Below are 24732 nucleotides of genomic sequence, written 5' to 3'. Positions count from 1 at the left end.
ATTATTTATCCAAAACTTTAGTCATAGATATTGAATATAAAAGTTTTCGTGTACTAGTTCAGAAGAGCTCGCTATATCAAACAGAGACGGATTACCAGAAATAACTTTTACCGTAGAGGAGCGCTATAAACGTATATTTCCCTGAAAATCTCGAAATCGGATTTTACGCTATTGAAAATTTTTATACAATGTGTTTCCGAACTCTACCGCTAAAATTTAAGAGGATGTTCGGAAGATTAATCTGGAAGTTTTTTGAGATAGGGGACCCACGGACAATAAAACCCCCTTTCTAAATTATCGAAAAACACAAATGCTGGGTCATATGAAAGACCAATAAGACAACGTAATTTCTAGGATCTATTTAATTATTGTAAGACACATGAATTACAGCACATGTTATGACAAAGTGTCAAGCGCCGAACCATGAATTGGCAAACCCGCTCTAGCATTCCAGGAGTAATGCGCAACTCACCATTGGCGGCAATAATACGAATATCAAGGTAATTCATCTTCTACAGATGTTGTGTACACTATATTTTTGATATGACCCCACAAAAAAAGTCCATCGATATAAGGTCAGGTGATCGGGATGACCATGAGATAGGAAAAAATAAAATAATAAATAAAAATAAACCCTATACAGTAACTCCAAAACAGGATTTCTGTTGCCAGTAATTATTAATCTTAGAAAGTTTTAATCGGTTTATTTTACGACGCTTTATTAACTGCGATGGTTATCTAACGTCTGAGTGAAATGAAGATCATATTCTAGCAAAATAAGTCCACGGTCCAGCGCCGAAGATTACCCAGCATTTGCTCTTAATGTATTGAGGAAAACGCCAGAAAAAAAAATCAAGCAGATAAATTGTCCCAACCAGGATTTGAATCCGGGCCCGCTGGTTTCACGGTCAGACATGATGACCGTTACTCCACAGCGGTGGACCGCCAAAACCTTCAGACCTCCTCAGAACATCCCCTTGAATTTTGTCGGTAGAGTTCGGAAACACTCTGTACCTGTGTATGTATATAAGGAATGAAAGACATTGGGTCCTAGGTAACCAACTATAAAAATTGTTGCTTAATTAACAATCCGTAAAAGGAAAAGATACAGTTCTCGACTTTCCGGCAATTTCCATTTTTCGATCCGCCTCCTATCTCGTTTAAGCTGAGTAATACGAATATGTGTATGTAGGCTACATATGCTACATATCGAGGGCATTATACTAGGAGGGCGTGTCAACAAATGCAGCGTTATTGAAATATTTTAATGGAAGCTATTTATGTTTGAAAACAAACGTTTAAGAATTACACTGGGCATGAGGAAGAATCAAAGAATGGAATGAAATGGAATTTACAGAGGGAGGCACAATGGCCCAGCACTGCGACCTGTTGAGATGTATTGCGCTAACCCTCTAGTGGGGCATTCCCAAACCCACACCGGTTGACCACACTAAGGTTCTCTGTGTACCCAGGTTTTGAGCAGGCAACCCCACTCGTCCCTAGGCCAGCACCCTCCGTGTGTTGCCAGCCGGCTCTCGGGGAATGCTACGGAATGATAACGAAATGGAGAAATGGTGACGGAATTATGTAAATGCCTAATATGGGGAAAAACGGGAGAACCCCGAGAAAAAACCCCAACGGCGACCTTGTCCGCCACAAGTGTCACTATTGATTTTTCAAATTAAAACTTACAGACCTGGCGTGGACTCGAACCCGGGCCGCCTGCTTGACAGGTTGAAGGTCTGACCACTCAGCCACCGCAGAGGAAGAATGAAAGAAAGTAGGCCTACACAAGGATAAGAAAAATTGTTCTCTGTTTAAATGGCTCTAATGTAAAGTTGAAGTTTTGTTGATACGTCTTTCTGGTATGATGCCCTCGATATTCATCCTATTTATGCGCAATAAATACTATAATAACTCTGTCTGTACTTTAGAAAATAGATATAAAAACAGTATTTTCATCACTTCCCTTTGTATTTCCATTCCCATACGTGTTTCAGTAGCAATATACTCGTAGTTGGTTATCTTGCTGTTTGTATTTGTTCAATATGAAGCCACTGCAGACATAGAACACTTTAATTTATGGCACGGTACTGAAATTGTGAGCATGCTGCATTACAAGCGTTACTGCAGCCGCCACTGACAGCGTGCGTGGGGTGCCCATCTGTCAAACAGTAACAGCGTCTGCCCATTCATTTAAACAACCAGAGAAGACAAAACGCTGCTGCCACATGGGAATTTACAACGAGCGTGTAGTACAGATGTTTCTCCTCTTATGTCCGAAGTGTGTACTTAAAAACTGAGTTCTTCCCTTCCATACGCCTGCATTATACATGACGACATCACAAACAAGACACTTTTGTAAATTGCATACTCGGTGAGCGTTTATGTACGAGAAATCCTCATGGTTTTATTAGAAGCATGGGACACAAGTCGTAACCAGGCGCTCTTACTGTGCTGTTAATGACGTAAGAAGATGAACCCTTGCACTGCAATACTTTCTGTTGATTCTCAAGCTTGTTCGCCAGCAGAAAGCGTAGTCGAATGAAGCAGGTATCTTCTTCATGACAATCGTGAATAACACGTTCCAAAATAAATAAAATATAACTTACGTAGTTACGAGACTTCGTGACTTTCATTTTCACAGAGTGCTGTACGAAAAGGTGTACGGGAGAAACACAGAGACAGAGAGAGAGAGGAATAGCAAGGAAGAGAGATTCTGAGGAGTTAGGGAGAGAGAAGCCTCACGTTGTGTGAAGACGAGTTACGGCATTTGGAAATAGTCGCACGTATTGTAGAAGAACAGAATGCCAACATTTAAGAAGACTTCATTGTCACTACTAGGTTACTGTAATTTATTTTAAAAGGTTACTAGCAACTCCGGTCCAAGGTTCTGTAACAAGGTAACAGTTAAATGACCAAACATTCAATTTGCTAATGCTCCTTATTTTAAAAAATCAATTAAAAATTATTGTTTTGGGAGGCAATATAAAATTTCAATTACTGAAATATCTGTTTTTCTTTTCCTGTTTTCATTTTTTGTTAATTAATTAAATACTTGTTTTAAAATTTTGTGGAATGTCCACTGAGCACGAATATTTATTTTTTCTGAGGGTGCTAAAGTAATTTTTAGCATATCGTCGTTGTTCCTGCAATAACTCCTATGTGACATATTTATCGATTTTCAGATTTTTACTCTATTAAATAACTTAAATAGTGATACAGCAAATAATAAAATCTCCTATATGTAATTATATTTCTTTGCTTCGAAAATGTAGTCTAAGAATTCACAGTCTCCTATGTACAGTACATCTGCCATAGGATGAATAAATGTGTTTTTCCTTCCTCTTGAAAGATTTTATATTTTGCACATAGGAGTTATTGCAGGAACAACGACGATATATATATATATATATATATTTTAACCAATGCCACTATGTTGTCATTCGACATTTCTGGTCTTCCCTTCTGGCAATGGCTTATCTGTAACCCACTTCTGAGTTACGCTGCCCCGATGATATTATGATAGGGTGATAATGAACTTGAAGTGCCAGGAGAGGTCTTAAATCTAAACTGAACCTAATTTACAAACCATGGACGAACACAGGAACAATTCCCTTTAAGGAAAAGTTCCTGTGTTCTAACCGGGAATCGAACCCAAAACTTCACAAACTGTAACAAGAAGCTCTAACCACTAGACCAGCGGTCATCAGAACACTGCACGCTCGGGCTAGCGTCTCTTACCCGCGGACAAACATTGCCCTAGCGTGCATTCGTGGCTGCTGGCGGGTATGCTGTCTCTCTATCCCCTGTGCACGAAGGAGCTTATTTCCTTACCCTTCATGCACTCTACCCATTTCAGCGAGTACTGACGACTACTGCGCTAGATCATGAGGTTGGTCTTTTTATATAAACATGTATTTTTATTCTAGCAATACAAAATTATTATTATTATTATTATTATTATTATTATTATTACCCGCTGTGCAACATGGACAATGTAAGTGGCACAATATTTTGCTGCTATTAATTGCAACCATTATTAAAATTCACATTACTCGAACCAAATTACAAATGTCAATAATAATCATCGTAATCATCATCATTATCTTTACCATACCCGACCACTATCGCCATCATCTTTAATGTGTCATAACTGAAGGGTAAGACGTAAGACGTACCAACTCTGACCACAGACTGGTAGGAATTTCATGAGAAAATGGTAGGACCCGAATCAGGACGCAAGTCCTAAGCATGATGCCTTAGACCACTGTTTCTTAACCTTATTGATAATGAGGTCCCTCTTTTGTTCACATTTTTTTAGTGAGGCCTCCCTGACCTAAGGTGAAGAGTAAAATGTAGGACGACATTTGGTATTGGTTCAAAAAGAAAATAATTTAATTAGTCAACGTATTTATTTAACGGAAAATAGTCGTATGTTTACATGTTCATAGAAATTATTATTATTATTATTATTATTATTATTATTATTATTATTATTATTATTATCATCATTTTATTCACGCCCCCCAATAACTGCTCTTTGCCTCTCAGAGAGCTGCGACCCTGTTAGAATAACTGCCTAAAGACCACGACGCTACGACGCGGGACTGTTTCGGCTATGTTCTAAGTTATTTAGTATCGATGGAATTAATGATAGCGAGATAGTATTTGATGGCGAGGTGAGGTTGAGGATTCACCATAAATTACCTGACATTCGCCTAACAGTTGGGGAAAATCTTAGAAAAACCCAACCAGATGTTCACCCCAAGCGGGAATCGAACCCACGCCCGAGCGCAACTCCGATAGAGCAGGCAAACACGCTACCATCTGAGCTAGGTTTCGCTAATAATTGGAAGTGTTGTCTACAAAAGTTTTTTTTTTCTTTTAACTTTCATCAAGAAATATCAGCGTCGTTAAATAAAACATAACATCAAGTAATATCCATAATTATTTCTAAATTTCTTGCATTATTCAAAATGAACTTTACAAGTACATAAATATATAATTATTTTCGTAATTTTTGGCAGAATGAGAAGAATATTAAGCGGGAAAGAATATATATTACATAAATGTGTCCACTGTCCCGTAAGAATTGCTTGCGGTAGGCTACATTACATATTGATCGATAATTATTATGATCCGTCGTCTTCGTCCTCTCCATCGATGCATGTTCCATGCATTGAATTCTCAGCTATCACGAGAAACAGTCAACTAAAGAGACCCCATTCTAGCATCAGTTACGGTGAAGTGCGGACGTTTGGTATTGCTACAGTAGCTATTGCTTGAACTTACTACATTTTCACATAGGCTATATTAATATTTATAGGAATTTTTAACAATTACTATAGAAATTCAGAACACTTTTGTTGATGTCATGCACTATGTTATTAACCAGGACTTTTTCAATATTAAATTAGGATACAGTAGCCATGTTAGTTGGCAAAGGTGTAGTTAATTCGGAAGTGAAGTGAACTAAAGAGATAAGTGACAGTCGATCGCTCACAGTGCGTTTATTCAGCGGGAAAGGTTGACATAGTGACGAAAAAAATTATAATCGGTTGTTTAATGATACTATATCAACTGCGTATGAAGTATAGCGTCGGATGAAATATTCGAAAGTTTTTTTATAACAGAACCTTTATCTTGCTTTTTGTGTGTTTTGCAACGCAAAATTAACTACACTGTCACAAGTTACAGAGAGCAGCGTGGGCCTGCATCTGTACTGCAGTCAGCTACAACGTTCACCAAATGCCAATGAAGTAAGTGCAACTTTTTATTCATATTGGCTAGGTTCCACATTTCAAATTATGGCGCAGTTATGAACTTATTTCATAGAATGCCGAAGGCTATTAATATCTTGAATCATCATCATCATCATCATCATCATCATCATCATCATCATCATCATCATCATCATCATCATCATTATGTAGGGTTGCCAACTCCAGGGGACGAAAATTCAGGACATATGAAAAATAAATGTAGGCTATATTTAAAGAGCTTAAAAAGCATTTCATTGGAAGTAGCCAACACGCATTTTGAAACTCAATTATAAACAATTATAATGAAGCTTACTACCTTTGTATTAATATCAGGTTGAACGTTAAAAATAGGTGATATAAAAGTCTTACACATTTAAAAGCGTAGAGATTAATAGATATATCACTAAATTTGCTACGTACATTGACATTACAATCGACCTCGGTAGCGTACTTGGTATAGCGCTGGTCTTCTATGCTCCAGATTGCGGGTTCGATCCCGGCCCAGGTCTATGGCATTTAAGTGTGTTTAAATGTGACAGGCTCGTGACAGTAGATTTACTGCGAGAGTCGTTAAATAAACCGTAATTTAAATTTTTTGACATTACAGTTTAAAAGAACACTTATTATTTACTCTTCTTTTATTTAATAGTTCTTTGTTTGTGGAAACAAAGCCAAACGTTCTCTACAGGACAAATCGTCGGTTTACAAGCAAAACACATTACGTCAAAATTATCTCTTGTGAGAAAAAGACGTTTTTCATCTGATAAAACTGAATCCTAAAAATAGTATTATTTATTTTTTAATAAGTTGTTTATCTTTTATGTGTATTTGATTTTCCAATTCACACACATTATGTACTGCACATTATATACGCCTTTTTCTGAGAAGTATTATTTTTGACTTAATGTGTTTTGCTTGTAACCGACGAAATTAAAGTTCGTCTTTACAGAGAGTCCTGATTTCACAAGTTTTGGCTTCGTCCGGTTCCTCTCGTCAGTCCAGAGATTCTTCATTTGCGAAAAAACTCGCTCCACATGAGCACTGCTAATTGGAAAATCATTTTCTTTAAGCTTGACACATTACATGTAGGCCTACTCAAAACAATGTACCGGAGTCCTTGTGGAGTTGGGACGTGCCTTCAGTATCGGAATCATTATGAAATTTTAGAATATAAAATTTCAGTGAACAAAATTCCGAACATTAACCGTCTTGAAAGCAATTTAATTTTTTCCTGCGTAACTGATTTCCTGACAATCCGAAAAAATTCCGAGTCGTTGGCAACCTCATCATCATCATCATCATCATCATCATCAATCTTATAAGAGAATTTCTCTTCACCAGCTCTGTCCTCCTTACTCTTGTAAGAAATTTGATCCAACATTAAACTGTGGTCAGTAAAAGCAAAGTCACCGCTTAACGCAATACAAACAAGGCAAGGTAAACACATCAAATCCATTTATCTGCCGAAAATCGAACCCAGTACGGTGAATTTGTAGTCAGATACGCTACCAATGAATCGCAGCGTAAGATTTAACTAATATTGTTAGATACGAATGCAATTTTATGACGTGTTACAACTAATAATCACAAGGTTTCACATTGACAATGGACACACATTTCACTTTAAGTGAAGTTCAAATCCTTGGTAGGTACCTGTAATGGTCTCCACGCAGCGTTGAAACTATTCCTTTAGAGCTGCATATACGACGGCCTGATCAATATCTTGTTTTCAGCACATTATGTACGACAGTCTGTTACGTGTCTGTGGAATTTTAATGTACTCGAGTACTTCGAAAAACTTCATTTAGTTACGTAGGTTGAACTGTTGTGCCTCCAAGGAAAGAGTGCAAGGAATACATCATGCCTCGATAATGTGTTTCAAAACATACGTTCCTTAGAAGACGGTAGAATTTGGTTATAATAGCAGCACAGCGAGTAGAAGTATTTTATTTTCGTTTCTGGTTGAAACACGTAATCAGCTACAGAGGAGGAACTATTTTAAGGTTTCATAATATTACTGAATAGGCCTACAGCGTATGTTAGTGCGAGTAGTTCACTAGTATATCTACAGATAAGACGCGCAACATGTAGGATAACTAAGATTGGGCATAGACGTTTGTCTCTTGTCAACGTGATATTCTGGTCTTTGCGTTAACACTATACTCTGTATAGCGAAAGAATCGTGGCTAACGAGAAAGACAGCCTAAGGAGCGATTTCACATTCTGACTCATAACATGGCCATCATTGAACAAATTGATATATAAATGCAAATTTAACGCAAGTTTTTAATCCTAGATCATATGTAACAGATAGGTCATCGCTATGTTAAAATCGTTTGCACTTTGAAGAGAACAACCGCCAGGATCGCCACCCGTCCGCCGTAAACGGACACGAGATGGCAGTACAGTCGCTAATGCAATTCAAATGGGAATTATGACGTGACTACTTATGTAACAACTAGATGGCAACGTAGTAAACCTGACAAAAGTTGTTAACGTCAAAGCCTATAAGGCCGACCTATCTGGGGTATACGTGATCTAGTGTTTAATATAGCACTTCCTTTGTTTTTTTAGAACTTTGAACATGTCCTTATATTAGGCGATTGTCACGATGGCCATGACTAGACCAAGATGATCATGTGACTCGGATTCGCGCCGTAGACTGTCTTTCTCGTTAGCCACGGAAAGAATAAAGTAACGTAAACCATAGAACATTAAATACAAACCAGAATGCATCACTCCGCCATTGGTAAATATTTATGACACCATATAATTATAACAATACCGCATAAATAGCTCTGTTAACATGACAACGAACGAAAGAAAAGCGTTCTTCTTTACATATCTATTTAAAATGATCTTCAAAAACATAATACAAATGAAATGGAAACATTTCGTTAGGACTATTTCATGGGAGAAAACGTGTGATGCGTCCAAGAGCCAATCAGAGATCTCAAAACCACGTGCATGTGTTTACATCAATTTGTTCCTTCGCTGGGCACGTTGAGTTGATATTGGTTGGGTCACTGGCTGAGAAGAAACTATCTACTGAAGGATGCACTGAAAGGAACGGTGAACGGGACAAGAGTTCGTGGCAGAAGAAGGTATCAAATGATGGACGACATTAAGATATATGTGGATCATATGCGAAGACTAAGAGGAAGCCAGAAAATAGGAAAGATTGGAGAATACTGGGTTTGCAGTGAAAGATCTGCCCATGAGCAGAACACTTATGTACTAATGTATGTAATATAAATAATACATTTCTACTACTATTACATTAGCAGTGTTTAACTTAAAAAATATATTTATGAATCGCGCAAGTTTATTTCTTAGTTGACCTTGAGCCTTGATTTAAAAAAGGTTAAGAACCTTGGTTTAGGGGAATTCCTTAGCGTGTACGTAGTTAGAATTTTTTAAGAAAGAGGAAGTAGGTAACATAGAGAGAGAAAAGAGAAGACTATAAACGCATAAATAACAGGTTAGAAGCACTAAACAAAACAAGTGCTGTATAATTTTAATTATATACGAATAATAATGGTCAGCCTTACTACGGTAGTAATGGAATTTTCTGTCTCATTTTTGCAATTTGTCTTTTAAGAGAACGCCATAGTAAACTTATGAGCTTGTCTAGAACATTAATCTCAAAGTATCACAAGTATACACATAAATGCATAAGTTATACTTCAACTTCCAAAACTTCTATGATATAACTCCATCATCATATCTTACCTTTTGGTAGGGAATTGACAATCTGCTGGTATTCCTTCTGCACGACAGTTAGCTTCTGTACAAGTTCCCAGATGGAGCTGCTGTTGAAACGGTCATCAGTATTTTCAGGCTGAGATTTCGTTGCTAATGATGCAGCCTGTTAAAGAAAAATACACATTTCTTTAAAGAATGTTTCGTTTTGGTGTGTTTTCTGTTGTTACCATAAACAAAAATAAATTGAGGAACAAACTCCAAAACTCCATGATGACTGGACTCCTCCTATCGAAGGAAAAGCTAAAACATTCATCTGCCCAAAAATGTCATATTTCCAAAGAACTTAACTGCCTTGGCAAAATCATCGAAGGATTAGTTGAAGACCAAGTTGTGAATTTATATATAAGCTATGTGTGAATTATCGTTCAAGTTCAAAATGATAAATTTCTTAATTATTCTTTCATGTCTGAATTAAAGTTAAATAATCAAACTGCATCTCAGCAAAAGTGAACATTGCGAAATGATTACAGCACGACTACAGTGCAAGATGAAGTCACATACTCGATATCCGAGACTTTTTACTGCTATAGTGGACATTATAGTAAAATCTCCTTAATCCGGACCCTGATAAGCCGGACTTCGCTTAATCCGGACAGAAAAAAACGATGAGTTTGGAAAAATTAAAGAATCTTGTTTTAAGACTTACTTTTATACATCAGAACTATAGAATTACAATGTTACATCTATACTATTAAAAATAAAGAAAATTCATCAAGTTTGCATTAAAGTACAATTAAACTATAAAAACATTATTACCGATCACACAAACAAAGATTTAAAGTATAAGTAAGAGGCAAAACGGGAATGCAACACCGTAACATAGATTACATTTTACTGTACTGTATAGTGTATTAAGGCGTAAATAAACCATAATAAACTTGTTTTGTTGCTATGAACGGAATTTTAATGCACTTTTTAGAGTATTTCAGTTAATACGGACTTTCGTTAAACCAGTCAACTTATTCAACCAATTAATCAGGATTAAAGAGGTTTTACTGTATATCCTTGACTGTTTCTAAGAGTTACTCGTGCAAATAGTATGTTTGGTTAACAGCAGTCTTTAATCTGTCGTGTGCTCAGCTGAACTGCTTCCTAATTCACAAAGGCTATACATAATTTATCCGGGTTTTGGATATAAATTTGTCTAAAAATGCTATCTTATATACGCTCAGAAAAAGTTAATCTACAGTAGTACGTTATTATATGATATAGCACCTTTATATGGAAAATTTTAGTACAACAATTTTTTGCCTGGTGACAACCCTACATAATACTGAACCGAACTTAAAGACGTATTCACGTAAAAAAAGAGAAAGCAACATGAGTATTGCTGTCGTTGGTCACATACATACTTTACATGCAGTCTTATTCATATAATTTGTGATATCCCAAATTTGTTGGAGCTCTTTCATTCCGTAGGGAAAATTCTGTGAAGCATGAAGACTGGAATTGCGAAGTGTAGTAATTTATGGAATATACTACTGGTGTTTTTCTTCTCTTCTTTGAATCCGATACAATTATGAGATGCTTCAGTGTGTTGCTTCCCTGTTTCAATAGGAAGTGCAATGACGTCAGAATGCCAGGGGTTAAGATGCTACAGACGGGAAGACGAGGTTGCATCTTGGATAATTACAAAATGACGAGACGATAGCATAATAACTTGGCGCGGCTAGACGAATGCTTGGAATGAATGAGTACAAAACCTGTACTACGCGCACCGTGATTACTCTCCCACTGGTTTGTCCTTGAGAATTTTTTGCTGTCAGAAATTCCAAGCAGAGGTAATATCGTTAGTTGCTCAAGCCATCCTGAAAAAGCTGTTTCTATCAGGGAACAGATGAACCGCTAGATAAGACTACAAGCTGAAATGGATGTAACATACTGGCACAATGAGGAGCCAGTCGTCGTGGAAAGAAAGATGCTTTACCAAAGATCGGAAAATACTTTCCGGACAACAATATGTACTGTATTGTTTCTCTTTCTGGTTCTACAACTACTTTTCAGATATTCTTTTACGTATAACAGACACCGCACAGTAAAAGAACAAAATTATTTGCCCTGGCGTAAAAATAAGATAATAATGTATAGTGAAATGTCTGAATATTTCATAGCTTAATGTGTTCACAGAATAGTTGTGAAGCATTATTTTCCGTGTAACACAAAGTAGATAAGTGTGTTACGTGTTAATAGTCACATCCTTTATAGAAAATATTTTATTTTAAATTAAAATAAACAATAATGGAACTTATCAACACAGATAGTTAATGCCATCCTTTAGGTACCAGTTCATTCATTCATTCATTCATTGTTCTGCACAAGGTCAAGTCTTTCACTGCAAACCCAGCTTCCTCCAGTTTTCCTATTTTCTGCCTTTCTATTCGTCTCCTCATATGATCCATAATCTTAATGTCGTCTATCATCTGATATCCTCTTCTGTCCCGAACTCTTCTCCCGTTCACCATTCCTTCCAGTGCATCCTTCAGTAGGCAATTTATTCTCAGCCAGTGACCCAAACAATTCCTCTTCCTCTTCAGTTTCAGCATCATTCTTTCTTCACCCACTCTTTCCAACACAGCTTCATTTCTTATTCTGTCTGTCCACTTCACACGTTTCATTCTTCTCCACATTTCAAATGCTTCTATTCGCTTCTATTCACTTCGACGTAATGTTCATGTTTCTGCCCATACAACGCCACACTCCATACAAAGGACTTCACTAGTCTCTTCCTTAGTTCTTTTTTCCAGAAGTCCGCAAAAGATGCTCCTTTTTCTGTTAAACGCTTCCTTTGCCATTGCTATCCTCTTTTTGACTTCCTAACAGCAGCTCATGTTATTGCTTCTAATACACCCCGTGTATTTGAAGTTGTGCACTTGTTCTACTGCCTCATTTAGAATTCGTAAGTGTATCTTCTTTATTTTTCTTCCTGTGACCAGGATCTTCGTCTTAGTTACATTTATCTTCATTCCATACTCTCGCAGATGTCATTTAGTTCCAGTAGCATATCCCAGTGAAAATTAAAAAAAAATGTAAAATTATTAAAAAGGATTTGTTAAGCTAATATAAAATGAAGTGTTGAGGTGGGTAACATTTTTGTCACATTCTTTACATTGTAAAAATGATTAGAAATTAAAAATCTTCAGAGCAATATTGGTGAAAATTCACATGAGTGTAAGAAAGATCGCAAAGTGACTATCCACTCTGAATTTATAGGATAACTTGTGTTGGGCCAGCCCTCGATACAGGCAACACAAGAGGTTTATCTCTGAGTACTTCGGTTTCATTGTGACATTCCAACAATTCTCTATCATCGTCGTCATCTTTAATTACGAGTGTAACATAAACTCACTGCCTGTGGCGCACTCTGGATAGTCTCTGACGAACTAGTGGTCTACGAACTATGAGTATGATTATTTTATGTGGTAAAATGATGAATTCGTATTTGAAGGGTACAGAGAAAAAAACAGGTTATGTCATTTTTAACAATTTTATTGTGTATAGCGCGTCCTATAGGCCTAGGTGGCAACTGGGACTATTGAACTATCCATTCACTGAGGGTTTAAAAGTGGAAATGTTAAAAACCAGGAATGTCAGAAGTTTTAAAACTTGATTTTCTCAGTAATGCTGTTGTGTGATATTCCCATTTTCCCCCTTACCCTTTATTTAAGAATCAAGTGTACGAGTAGCAAATACTTTCTTTTGATCTGCAAAATTTAATTCGCGCTTTTGACATAGAGGAGATGCAGAATCCTTCTTGTATACCATCACTACAATCAACGGTGAGGGGATCTAAAACGTTGTGTTACAAGTATCCCCTATTTATTCATAAGATCTGGAAAACCTAGCGGAAGACATCAACACAAATACTTTTTATTACGCAGTGAATATCCGATTATTTGTTGTTAAGAAGATTATGCTGACGCACGAGCACATCAGTCTGACGAGGAAAATCCCCACGATTAAGTGAGATTCTCCATCATTTTGTGGTGTGGCATCGATACCGAATACCTAATCGGATCGATAATTTTTTCTTGTGTGAGCAGCTGATGAGAGGCTTGTACAAAGGTGGTCGGGCAAAAAGTTTGCCCGCGTTGAAACTACTACATCATATCGCGCGGTTCACATGAGCTACAGCAAATTGCATGTCAGATGACGATATGTGTTCCTATTTGTAACTATTAGTTTAGAGTAAATCGATTCATAGATCTCTTATAATTATGTTTGCTATAAATCACGTGCGTGATGATTATCGCATTATAGAAAATATTAAGAAATTGTTATACGTGTGTCACTCCGTGTTTTCTTAATATTAAATATGTTGATCAGATACTTAGAAAACACCGAAAAAAGTGGCATTGAATTAGGTTAAAAAAATTTAAATACGATAAAAAAGGATCCCACAGGACTCTAACCCGAATCTTTACAGAGAAACGGGCACTTTATTGGTCGAAAGTGTTATCAACATATGGTTTTAATGCTGGGCAAGCACGAAGCTTAGTTTTTTGGCTTAGAAAATATTCTAACCAAGTGACCTTTTTGCCTACCATTGTACACCCTCTGACACGGAAAACGGTCGCTCTCCTATAGCGTGAATTTGTCCATAAGTGTCGTTTGGAGTAACGCGCGATTCACTGTTAATATTATTAGAAACGTGTTAATATCTTCAATTTGATTAAATAAATTTATAGCATATATGTATGAATTAATCAACCTATATTATATTTGTATTCTATAATTTTGAAATATATATTAGGCCTAGTCCTACTCTTCACGTGCGATATTATTCTTCTCTAGGGTTAATATTATATTATATAATTCCATTGCCGCTGTAATTATATTTTAGTTCCTATTTTATTTTACTTATTTATTTTTATTATTATTATTTTTTATTTTAATATTATATCTGAACTGCGACCGAGCACGAGCGCTGCTCATTCGGTCTCAAATTTTGTTAATACTACTGTATCTTCTTTTTATATTGCTTGTATTATTTTATTTCTATTTCTCTTGTTTGTTTTGTAATTATATTCTTTATTCTGTATATTTAAATTTAAATAAATAAAAAATAAATTAATTAAACTATCAAAACGACAAAAAAATTAAGCATCGAGGGTGAAATCAAGTCGTAGAAGCGACGTATTTGCATGTCACGAAACGATATATTCCCTGCAAAGTCTTTATGGCTTAGCGGTAGAGCTCTTTCTTCTTGTTTCAAAGACCGGGGTTCAAATCTCTCTACATAAAACGCACGCGTATGAACACAGTGCATGCAATGATTTACGAGCTATTCGGAGGTGGAACTTAATCTCTGAACAGCGACCAATTTCGTGTCAAAGGGTGTACATCGTTTCTGGCGATCATTCTGCAAGGATTGCTGAAAGATATGACGCTTATAATACATACCTGGACAAGAGGCGATGCTGTGAGGTTGAGTATTTGTGCTTGCAAGATACTTAATCGCCCATGATCTGTGTCTACAGTCTCCTGCATGGCTGACACACCTCCACCCAAAGCCTTAAGTGACGAGCGTTGGTTGTCCTGAAACAACGGGGAAGTACGTGCTGTTAGTTAAAACGGAGACAATAAAAATTGCCTACGACTCCAGATCACATATACAACAGATTGCTCATCCCTATGTTAAAATCGGTAGCACTTTGAAGAGAACAACGGCCAGGATCGTCACCCGTCCGCCGTAAACGAACAGGAGATGGCAGTACAGTCGCTAATGCAATTCAAATGGGAGTTATAACGTGACTCCTTATGTAACAACTAGATGGCAGCATTCAGCGTATTCCGAATCTCACCGGTCCGGTGGCATCAATGACGTCACGTTGCAACGAAAATAAGGAACAAAACTGCTGGAAGAATCGATGCTGTCATGGCGACTGTACAAGTTGTTGTCTGTGCTACGCTAGCAAAATTTTGCGAAATTTCCGTACTGCCATCTCGTTCAAAGAAAAGAGATCATAAACAACTTATTTCTTGAACCGGTGGTAATAACTGGTCCGTTGACATGTTCGCTCATAAGCCATTAACATATTGTTTTTACGTTGTGCTCATTGCAAACAATACATCAGAACTAAAGCAGAACACACCGCTATGACACAACAGTGCACATCATTCGTCTGCTAATTCCCGCCCTATACAAGAACCAATCAGATTCACTGATGGCGGCTGATGGAGACTGCCACCACCTCTGCAAGTTGACGGCACCGGTGCGACACCGGTGGAGCATCAATGACGTCATCGGTGGAATTCGGAACACCGTGATGCCATCGGATTGCTCACGGTGAGATTCGGAATACGCTCATAGTAAACCTGACAAAAGTTGTTACCGTTAAAGCTTATAAGGCCGAGCAATCTGGGTATATCTGATCTAGACTACGACCAAGTTTGAGAGCGCTTGTTTATGTTTTATCCTTATTTTCTTATTGCCTTGTCCCATTCTTCGAGCGATTTGAATAATTGTTTATTTTTTTATGGTGAACGTGAAACTTAATTTCCCTCTCCTACAGATCCATTACTATCATCTTCCGGGTGAGCATTTTAAAGGTACGTTGTTGGAACCTACTTGGAATTATCAATTTTCTGAAGAGATTATGAAAATGGGTAGAATATTTCAATTAATTGCAAGCAGAATACGAATGAACTAAAACATTCACAAGATTATGTAATAATTATGCAGTACCCTACATGAAAAAATGACTATTCAAATTATGGATAAATATAAAGTTCATAATATTATTTGTTGTGTGGTTTGGAACCATGGATACTGAGATGAAAATGTAGAACTAAAATTACAGCAGCTGAAATGACATTTCTTCGAGAGGCCTATACATAAGTGTCAAAGACGGTTAGGATATCAAATGAAGTAATCAGAAGAAAAATAAAAATATTTTCAGACCTACAGAAATAAATATTCAAAAGTGGGAAAATAATTGAGACGCAATTTTAAATCGTGAACAATACTTATGGAAGAGAAATATTGGAAGATCTAAAAAGAGATGGAATTGCTGACGTTGGAACTAGTGTCCTGCAATATTCGAACATGAGAGAGGCAATCAAGATATTACAAACTTTATCTTATTTCACATGAAAACTAATCATAATAACTGTGCTAAAATCATTAAGTTGTTAAAACATGAAGAAGTGGGAATGGAGGACAGCTAATATTTTTAAAACAAGGTGCAACAAACACAACAGGATTCCTTCTGCAGAGCGAACATCGGCGAATGTCGAACTTCGTTAAATTCGACAAACTTGAACCGAACATAGCGTCTGTAATGCAAGACGCTAGTTGGAATACTTTATTAAACAAAAACCGTGCACGCATAAGGAACTGGAAGATCCCGGGTTCAATCCCATGTGGTCCTGGTATTTTTCTCTTAGCCAAAATTTCCAGAACCGTCCCGGGGCCGATTCAGCAATTGACTGAGAAATTGGTGGCTGATTTGATACAATTTCGTTAAGAATTATGTATACGTGTTGTGTACGTTCATCATCATCACCATCTTCATCATCATCATAATCATCGTCATCATCATCCTCTTGTTTTCTGTTAAGAAAACCTTATTTTGTGTTTATTTCATCACTGAAACTACTTTAATTTTTTTACGTAGTTCTTTAACGAAGCTTATCAACTACTGGAATTGGTGATAGCGAGATAGTATTTGGCCACTAAGGTCGAGGATTCGCCATATATTACCTTACATTACGGTTGGGGAAAATCTCGAAAAAAAAAACAATCGGCTGACCAGCTCAAGCGGGAATTGAACTTATGCCCGAACGCAACTCCCGATCAGCAGGCAAATGCGCTACCGTTTGAGTTACACCGGTGGCTGTAACTACTTTAATAACACAAGGACTAACAAAAGTATTACCAATTAAATTATTACCTTAGCAACCATAACCATAATGCATCTGTATAAAAAAAATGAAATACTGCAGAGTTAGGGCCTATGCAAAAAAATAAGCTCTTTCAGATTATAATATTAAATAAACTATAGAGTGTCATTAAAAATGTTTTCGATGGCATCATAATTCGCACAACAATAATCCCAAAATATTTTTGTTTTAAAAAATATATTCCTTTGTAGAAATAAAGTTTGAAGTGTCTGAGGTTTTTGTCAAAAATCCTTTCATTCAATTACGCATTACTTTTGAAAAATCCTGTGTGTAGCGTTTTCAGTGCCATATCTACGTAGTTATGACACTATAATAAATGTACCAGTATGTGAATACATTTAATATTTGAACTCATAAAACTTCAATGATAGTTCCTTTTATTTATATTTACATTTGAAATTGTTCCAAAATTATTTTGTGAAAGCTATTTAAAATTTGGGAGGAAGGAACATTGGCCTATGTGTTCTCCAAAGGATATGTTAAAACTCAGACTGTCTTATTTCTTTAACTGAGATTCGTTAAGGTGCCTCGACTACAGGACGAGTTCTCAGTCACACTGTGTGAGAGCACGCATGAGAGATAAGTAACTTCACGAACCGCTGCCTCGAATTAATACTGGGTGCGTTTGTTAATGAAAGTGAAATTAATGCAACCGACATTCTTAACTTGAAGGAGCATGCGCACAGCTCCATAAACGCGATCTAAATTACATCAAGCTTCCGGACCTTCAACCCAAATAGAAGAAAAGTATAATGGGAACACACATGGCTATCTTCAGTCTAGTAAATGGGCATGACTGTTTGGTAGAGCACCTCTTTAGAATTGGAATTTATACATCACCAAAATATGTTCTCAGTAGAGAAGAAGATTCAATTATGACTTGCAGCATATATTAAACTGCAAAACTATCAATATTTCATATAAAAGTGTTAATAACTTCACAGATCTAAGGCTGGTATTACATTATCAAAGTTCTTTGGCAAAGAATGTGAAGAAATATTTATCACAGATGTGATAAGAGGTATGAATTGGAGTATATTACACTATATGAAGTATTTTATCAAAAATAACTTAAAATTAAAGGAACAAGAACCATCGGCCATTTATATTAGCATAAAATAAACTATTTTTGAACACAGTTATACATAAATGAATGAAGAACAGTACTATGCTTACTTAGCTGTTACAATATCCATATTGCTGAAAAAGAAATAGAAAAGGAAACGTCTATAGTTATACCATGAATTACAAGACGTGACAAGAAAAGTATCCATCAAATCCTGCAGTACTAAAAGAGCTACAATGTGAGGACTTCCAAAATTACATGAATTATTTGAGAATGGACGACTATAATTTTCAATTTGTCCAGACTTGTGCATTATTCCTGTAGGTCTCTGCTATTTTTATGTGTACTTCTTATCTTTTATTTCTGTTTTTGTAATTCATGTGTCTTGTGTAATGTAACATTTGTTTTGCTTCATATTCTGATATATTAACTTTTTAGTCGTGATCCATCATATTGGTTTTAGCCTAATCTAATTTTTTACAAACCATAACAAGATGCAGATATATTCACCATAAGAATTTTTATCAAAGAACCTTTTATAAATGAAAATCCATTACACTGTCATATATTTTATAAAACATTTTTGACATATTTTTAATAGTGTAATACCAGCCTCACTGGAATATTAGTTACAATGACTATTACACGTTTATTACGTCATATTACTTTCGACTAATAAAACCGCACGGATCGACATGTTTCAACCAATCACGGCTGCTTAGGCCTATCCTACAATTTTCATCACCTTCCTAGTATTTGCTTTTTATCATCTTTCTAACATTTGTTTGTTTTTATCACCTCCCTAGAATTTTGTTTCTTTGTTTGCCAACATTGTACTTTCAATAATTGTACCTTTTAGAATGATTAATGTTTATTTCATCATCCTTAATTAAAACTTTTCTATCGTTTATCTTGTTTATATTATTTAGGTTATTTTGTAGCTTCTGCTGTATGAGATTATGGATAGTCACGTATCAGAGGTTTAGTATGTATTGATATATATATTGATATGTTTAGTATATAATATATTGCAACTGTTTCAATAAAGATGAAACCGAATCAACAAAGCCTTCTTGATTAGTAATCGTCCATAGAGTTCAATGAAGATTGTATACAGCTAATCATAACACACTACTGCCATCTAGCGGAATATTTGTAATGCTGAGATGATACAATAATACATTTTTAAGATAGTTTAGTACTTTTTTTTAAGTCAATTAATATTTTGTTGTATTAGAGTACTTCATTTTTTCTAATCTTTATATACTTTCTTCTAACCGTGTGATAGTCAATTAAATCCCACTCGAGTATTAATTTTATTTAGATAAATCAAAACCTCTAGTGAGATTATTATAGATATACACAATACATATTACATTACTGAAAACTATTTTTCTGCAGTGTTGAGAAGCAGTATAAGAGAAATCGCTGTAGGCAGAGAGACATAAACGGGAGTGATAAAGCCACTTTCTTTAGAATTAGGGATGCTGAACATACATATTTCCAGGAAAATTTAGATTTATAAAATCTCAATGGATTTGCTTTGTAGTTCATATAGAGAAAATAAGCAATAATTATTTCCATTTCTATTAGGGAAGTTTTATATTTATTTGTAGGCCCATTATTTGAAATTTTTACTTGCTTTAATGACGTCTCCACTAGTTTACGAAATGAATATTCATTCAGCTCGTCCATTTTACTTATAATTTCGATGTAGGAAGATTAAATATACTTATTCTATATTGTTTCCAAATGCACAGAAAGTAAATAACATTCAGTTTTGTTACTGATGATTGCTTTATTTTCAGTACTGATTATATAAATTTTATCATCTGTTGTTGAAACACGGTTACAGCTTTAATCCATGTTTTAGAGTGCACGAGGATTATTCTTGAAAGTTTGTAATAAGTCTGAAAAGTTTCTTACAGTTTATAAGCTGCAACCTACTCAAGCGAATTAAAATTGTGCAATTTATATTTTCATTCTAGAATGTATTAAACTTCATTTTCTTCTATAATAAGTTTCTACGTCACTAGGGATGTGACACAGTTCCGTTCTAATGGCATGATTATGTTTTTAATGGGGTACATGATAGGAAGAAGTCAAATCAATTCTAATAATGCGCGAAGTGTGATTATCCTCCGGAATATAAGACAAGACGGTTGGATGCTTTAAATTTCCACCCCGTTAACCGTATTTCAGCTCTATTACACGCTGCCTCCATTACATACATATTTGTCGGACATTCATCATTCTTTCTGCAAGTTTTATTACGGGTATCGACACCTGCACTCTAAAGAGCATCCCCGAAGGAATCGAATCTTGGGGAATTCTCACGTTCCTGAAAACATCAATCACTCCAATGACAGTTGCCTTACACATGCGCCCCTCAACTTTTCTGTGATTAGTGAAATGGTTGGGTGGGTTTGTCTTTCGGGTTATAAACTTTATGACTCACTTGAAAGAGTGAATGTTTACACACTGAATAAGCGTGAGAAACAGTGTGATTGGATGTTATCTTAACCTTGGCCTTAGTCTCGTGTCGAAGTTACGAAAGCGTGCTAGCTTTAAAGCCTTCTTCTCTCTGATGCACTTTATATCCATAATATGTAAAAGAATAATTTTATCTTTCACAAAATGGGTCCAGTTATTTTGTACCTTAACAATAGAACATCATTACTCATTCGTTTACTTTGGAATATTTCCCATTTTATGTTGGTCTGTAAGACGCCTTCCTTTATCTAAGAGAGAAATTGTTGCGCAAAGAAATGTTCTATAGGGGCGTAGGAATTTCTCGAATGAAATTTGTGTCAGAGATTAGAATTGTTTATCTTTTATCACAGAGATAATGAACCTACAATTTGGGGGGGGGGAGGGCAGAGGCGTTGTCTTCACTAAGACGGATTTTATCTCGTGATTCTAATTTATTTTATTTACTACTCTAACGTACCGAGAACTACGTCATAACGAAACTCTTCAAAATACATACAAAATAACGCAAATATATGTGCATTTCTCCAGGTTAGTGTTTGCAGAACAACTAAAATTCCAGGGAATACTACAGGGAATACTACAGAATTGGAGTTAACAAAGCTCATATGCTGAAAATTTGCATCTATTTGTCAAATAAAACCACAATGAAGAACCCCTTGACTTAGATAAACATATGATGTAATTGCTGCATTACTGAAATTATCTGAATCTCAAACACCTTAATTAAACAATCATGAAACATTAGAATGTATAATAAAATGTTGTCTACCATACTCACACTTAGGTTACTTCAAAACGTTTGGAATAACTGTATAGTAATAGAGTCTAATAGGCTACGCTTTGGTTCCTATTTACAGAAACGAAAATTAGGCCACTGGCGTATCTCAGGCGGTAGCGCGTTTGCTTAATAATCCGGAACTGCGTTCAAGGGTGGGTTCAAATCCCGCTTAGGCTGATTATCTGGCTGTGATTTTTCCGAGGTTTTCCTCGACTGTCAGGAGAATACCAGGTAATTCCATGAAGCATTTAAGACTCATTTCGCTAAATATCATTCACTGTCACCAATTCCATTGACGTTAGATACCGACACGTATAGAGTTGTTATTGGTTTGGTTTACCGACCGGCCGGTGATTGTCTACGGTCTGCCGTCCACTGTACTACCCGATTACCCTTCACGTTGGACGCGTCCATGCGTGCTGTGAAAATATGCGATTATTGTGAGTGCAGTTTCATGTAAGATACTGCATGGAATGGCTCGCTATTTGATTCTAGAAGAAATAGGCCTAGTGTTTGTGTGCATGAAAGATATAAGTATGAATCGGCTTCCCGGTTTACGGACTTTATTGTGAAATTTCCAGGCAGTAAACATGTTGGTAAATAAATTTGATGTTAAACAAAAAATACCATAGAAACAGATCAGTTGACAGAGAGTATATTAAATTACACTGGCGCTATTCTCGAATGTGCGCCAAAAATCATTAAAAATTAGCTCGGCAGACTGGCGTGTCTGTATCTTATGCAAGGAAAGAATAAGCCAGTGCAAGCTCTAAAAGAAGATAGTCCACGTTTGCGAATGATTTGGTTTCGGGAACTGAAAGATAACATCGAGTAACAAATTACAATAATTTCAGTGGAAGAACTGGGGAGAGTGAATGATAACATATTTACGCGATATTCCGATGTGTGGGACAAGGTGGTCGACATTTTCAGCATTTATTTTAAGGTATGAGAGTTTTAGTTTAACTGCGCTTCTACGGTACTAATTCTGGCGGCCGCAATCGCAGTCCTCGCCGAGGACCCGCAAGCCGGTACATCGGTAAACCAAACCGATAGCAACTGTGTAGTAGCTGATGCAGCGTTATTAAATAACCGATTAAAATAAATTTTAAAATGAACGAAAAATAACATAACATTGGAAAGAAGTTAATTTTTTCATTCTGACTCTTTGCTTTATTTCTTAGGTGAAGTGTAAAATCTTAAGAGAGGAAATGGGTGAAATTTCTAACGTCTGTAGTTTTTAAGCTAGTTTTCGGCACATGTATTTAACATATTATATATATATATATATATATATATATATATATATATACACACACACACATAGGCCCTACTACAAATTTTCATGCATGCCACCCAGATATTTTCTGAGTTGTGCCCTTTTTATAAAAAAATTGGGGTATATTTTCAAAATCTATCTCGTCGTACAAATTGTAAGTATATGATCTAGAAAAAAATACTATATTTTTCACATACCTAGAAAGCACTAAGCATTCATATTTTAGAAATATACCCTTAGAATAGAGAAACAAATCATTATTTTATTAAAAGATATTTATTTTTATTTTCTAGTACCTATTGTTATATAAATTATTTTTAAATTAAAAAAGTAATTAACATATAAAAAATGTGATTTTATAATTCGTTAACCATACTTTATAAAACACGCAGCAAAAATTCCATGTTCCTAACATCAAAATTGTAAGAGCCTTTACACTTCGAATCTAACGAAATGTGCTGAAAAAATGTGTGAGAAAATATCTTGTAAAATTTGCATGGAATTGAAGTTCAAGGGTGCAGCCATTTAGGCTATATACTGCGTAATTTTTATGCTTTCGATCGCCGCTGAGCATTGAAATTTGCTCAACATATAAATAGGAGATTGCTGATTCATTTTTAGGAAAAAACGAAAATGCGATTTTTGACTGAAAAGGACCAAAATTTCACCCGTCGTCTTTCTTAAAATTATGAATTCTCGCTTTCGATAATATTAATCTGTGGCGAGAATAAAGAAATACTTTGAAGATGATGGGTGTCCTACCTGGTCCTCTTTGATGAGGGCGACGGACGACGTCATCTGTGCCATATTGAACTCCATTTTGGAGATCTCTCTCTGGAGATCCGGCACGCTGCGGTCAACCTTGTTCTCGAGGGTCTCGACGGACTCCAGCAGCTGCAGCATGGACTGGTGCAGCTTGTCCAGGCCCACGAGCTGCCTGCTGATGTTGAACACGGTCTTGGCCGCCATCCGGGAGGCCAGCTCCAGGTTGGACACGCGCCCCTCCAGTTGTCGCGCCGCCACCTCGCCCGCGCCCGCCTCGTGGTTGCCGATGCTGCGGTGGGTGCTCCACAAAGTCTTGACCTGCTTCTCGAGCCGCCGGACCTGGTGCTCGAGGTGCGCCTGGCCGGTGCTCAGCTTCTTGCTGGACGCGTCCAGCTGCGCCACTTGCATGCGGAGGACGCGGTGGTGACGGTACTTCCGGTCGTCCTCCACCATGTTGGGCTGCGTGTTGTCCTGCTCTTCGTTTACAGTCGGCTTCTCCAAAGTCTGTCAAGTAATACAAAGCTCATTAGAAGCGTTCAATAGTCAACGAAATAAAACTCCCAACCAATTTAGTTCTACTAGTAATTTACCGAATAACTGAAGTACATATTATTGCTTTTAACGTGGAACGTTTAAGCGTAATCCTATTTCCTTCTAATACGATGCAGTCCCTCATGGTACCATGGAAACAGAAGTGTAAGTTAGCTTCAAAATTTCACCTTCACGTTTTTTTAGTACATTTTATAAACTTGTCGACCACTCTTCAACGGATTCTTACTTCTTCGAGCATTGGTTCGTCGCCATACCTCTACCGCCAGTCTTGTGGTCTGCCGAGAGGCTAACCCTCTCTAGGTTCTTACGCGTGCTCACAATATAAATGTACTGTAAATTTAAAATTGTATTGCAAATTATAAACATT

At 36.4% G+C, this 24732-nt stretch overlaps 1 protein-coding gene across 1 annotated transcript in view; it reads right to left on the bottom strand.

Annotated features, from left to right (window-relative positions):
- The window catches only part of LOC138692228 (protein scabrous-like), a 118574-nt gene that overhangs the window by 12905 nt on the left and 80937 nt on the right, over positions 1-24732 (bottom strand). Inside the window, exons 4-6 of the mRNA XM_069815359.1 lie at positions 23811-24317; positions 14931-15065; positions 9498-9633 (exon numbers count right to left, since the gene is read on the bottom strand). Coding sequence (XP_069671460.1) covers positions 9498-9633; positions 14931-15065; positions 23811-24317 — 778 coding nt within the window. The remainder of the gene's footprint in view (positions 1-9497; positions 9634-14930; positions 15066-23810; positions 24318-24732) is intronic.

Source organism: Periplaneta americana, chromosome 16 (genome assembly GCF_040183065.1).
Source record: "Periplaneta americana isolate PAMFEO1 chromosome 16, P.americana_PAMFEO1_priV1, whole genome shotgun sequence".
Classification (NCBI taxonomy): domain Eukaryota; kingdom Metazoa; phylum Arthropoda; class Insecta; order Blattodea; family Blattidae; genus Periplaneta; species Periplaneta americana.
Note: the sequence above shows the minus strand (reverse complement) of the source record. Positions and strands in the feature narration are given on the sequence as shown.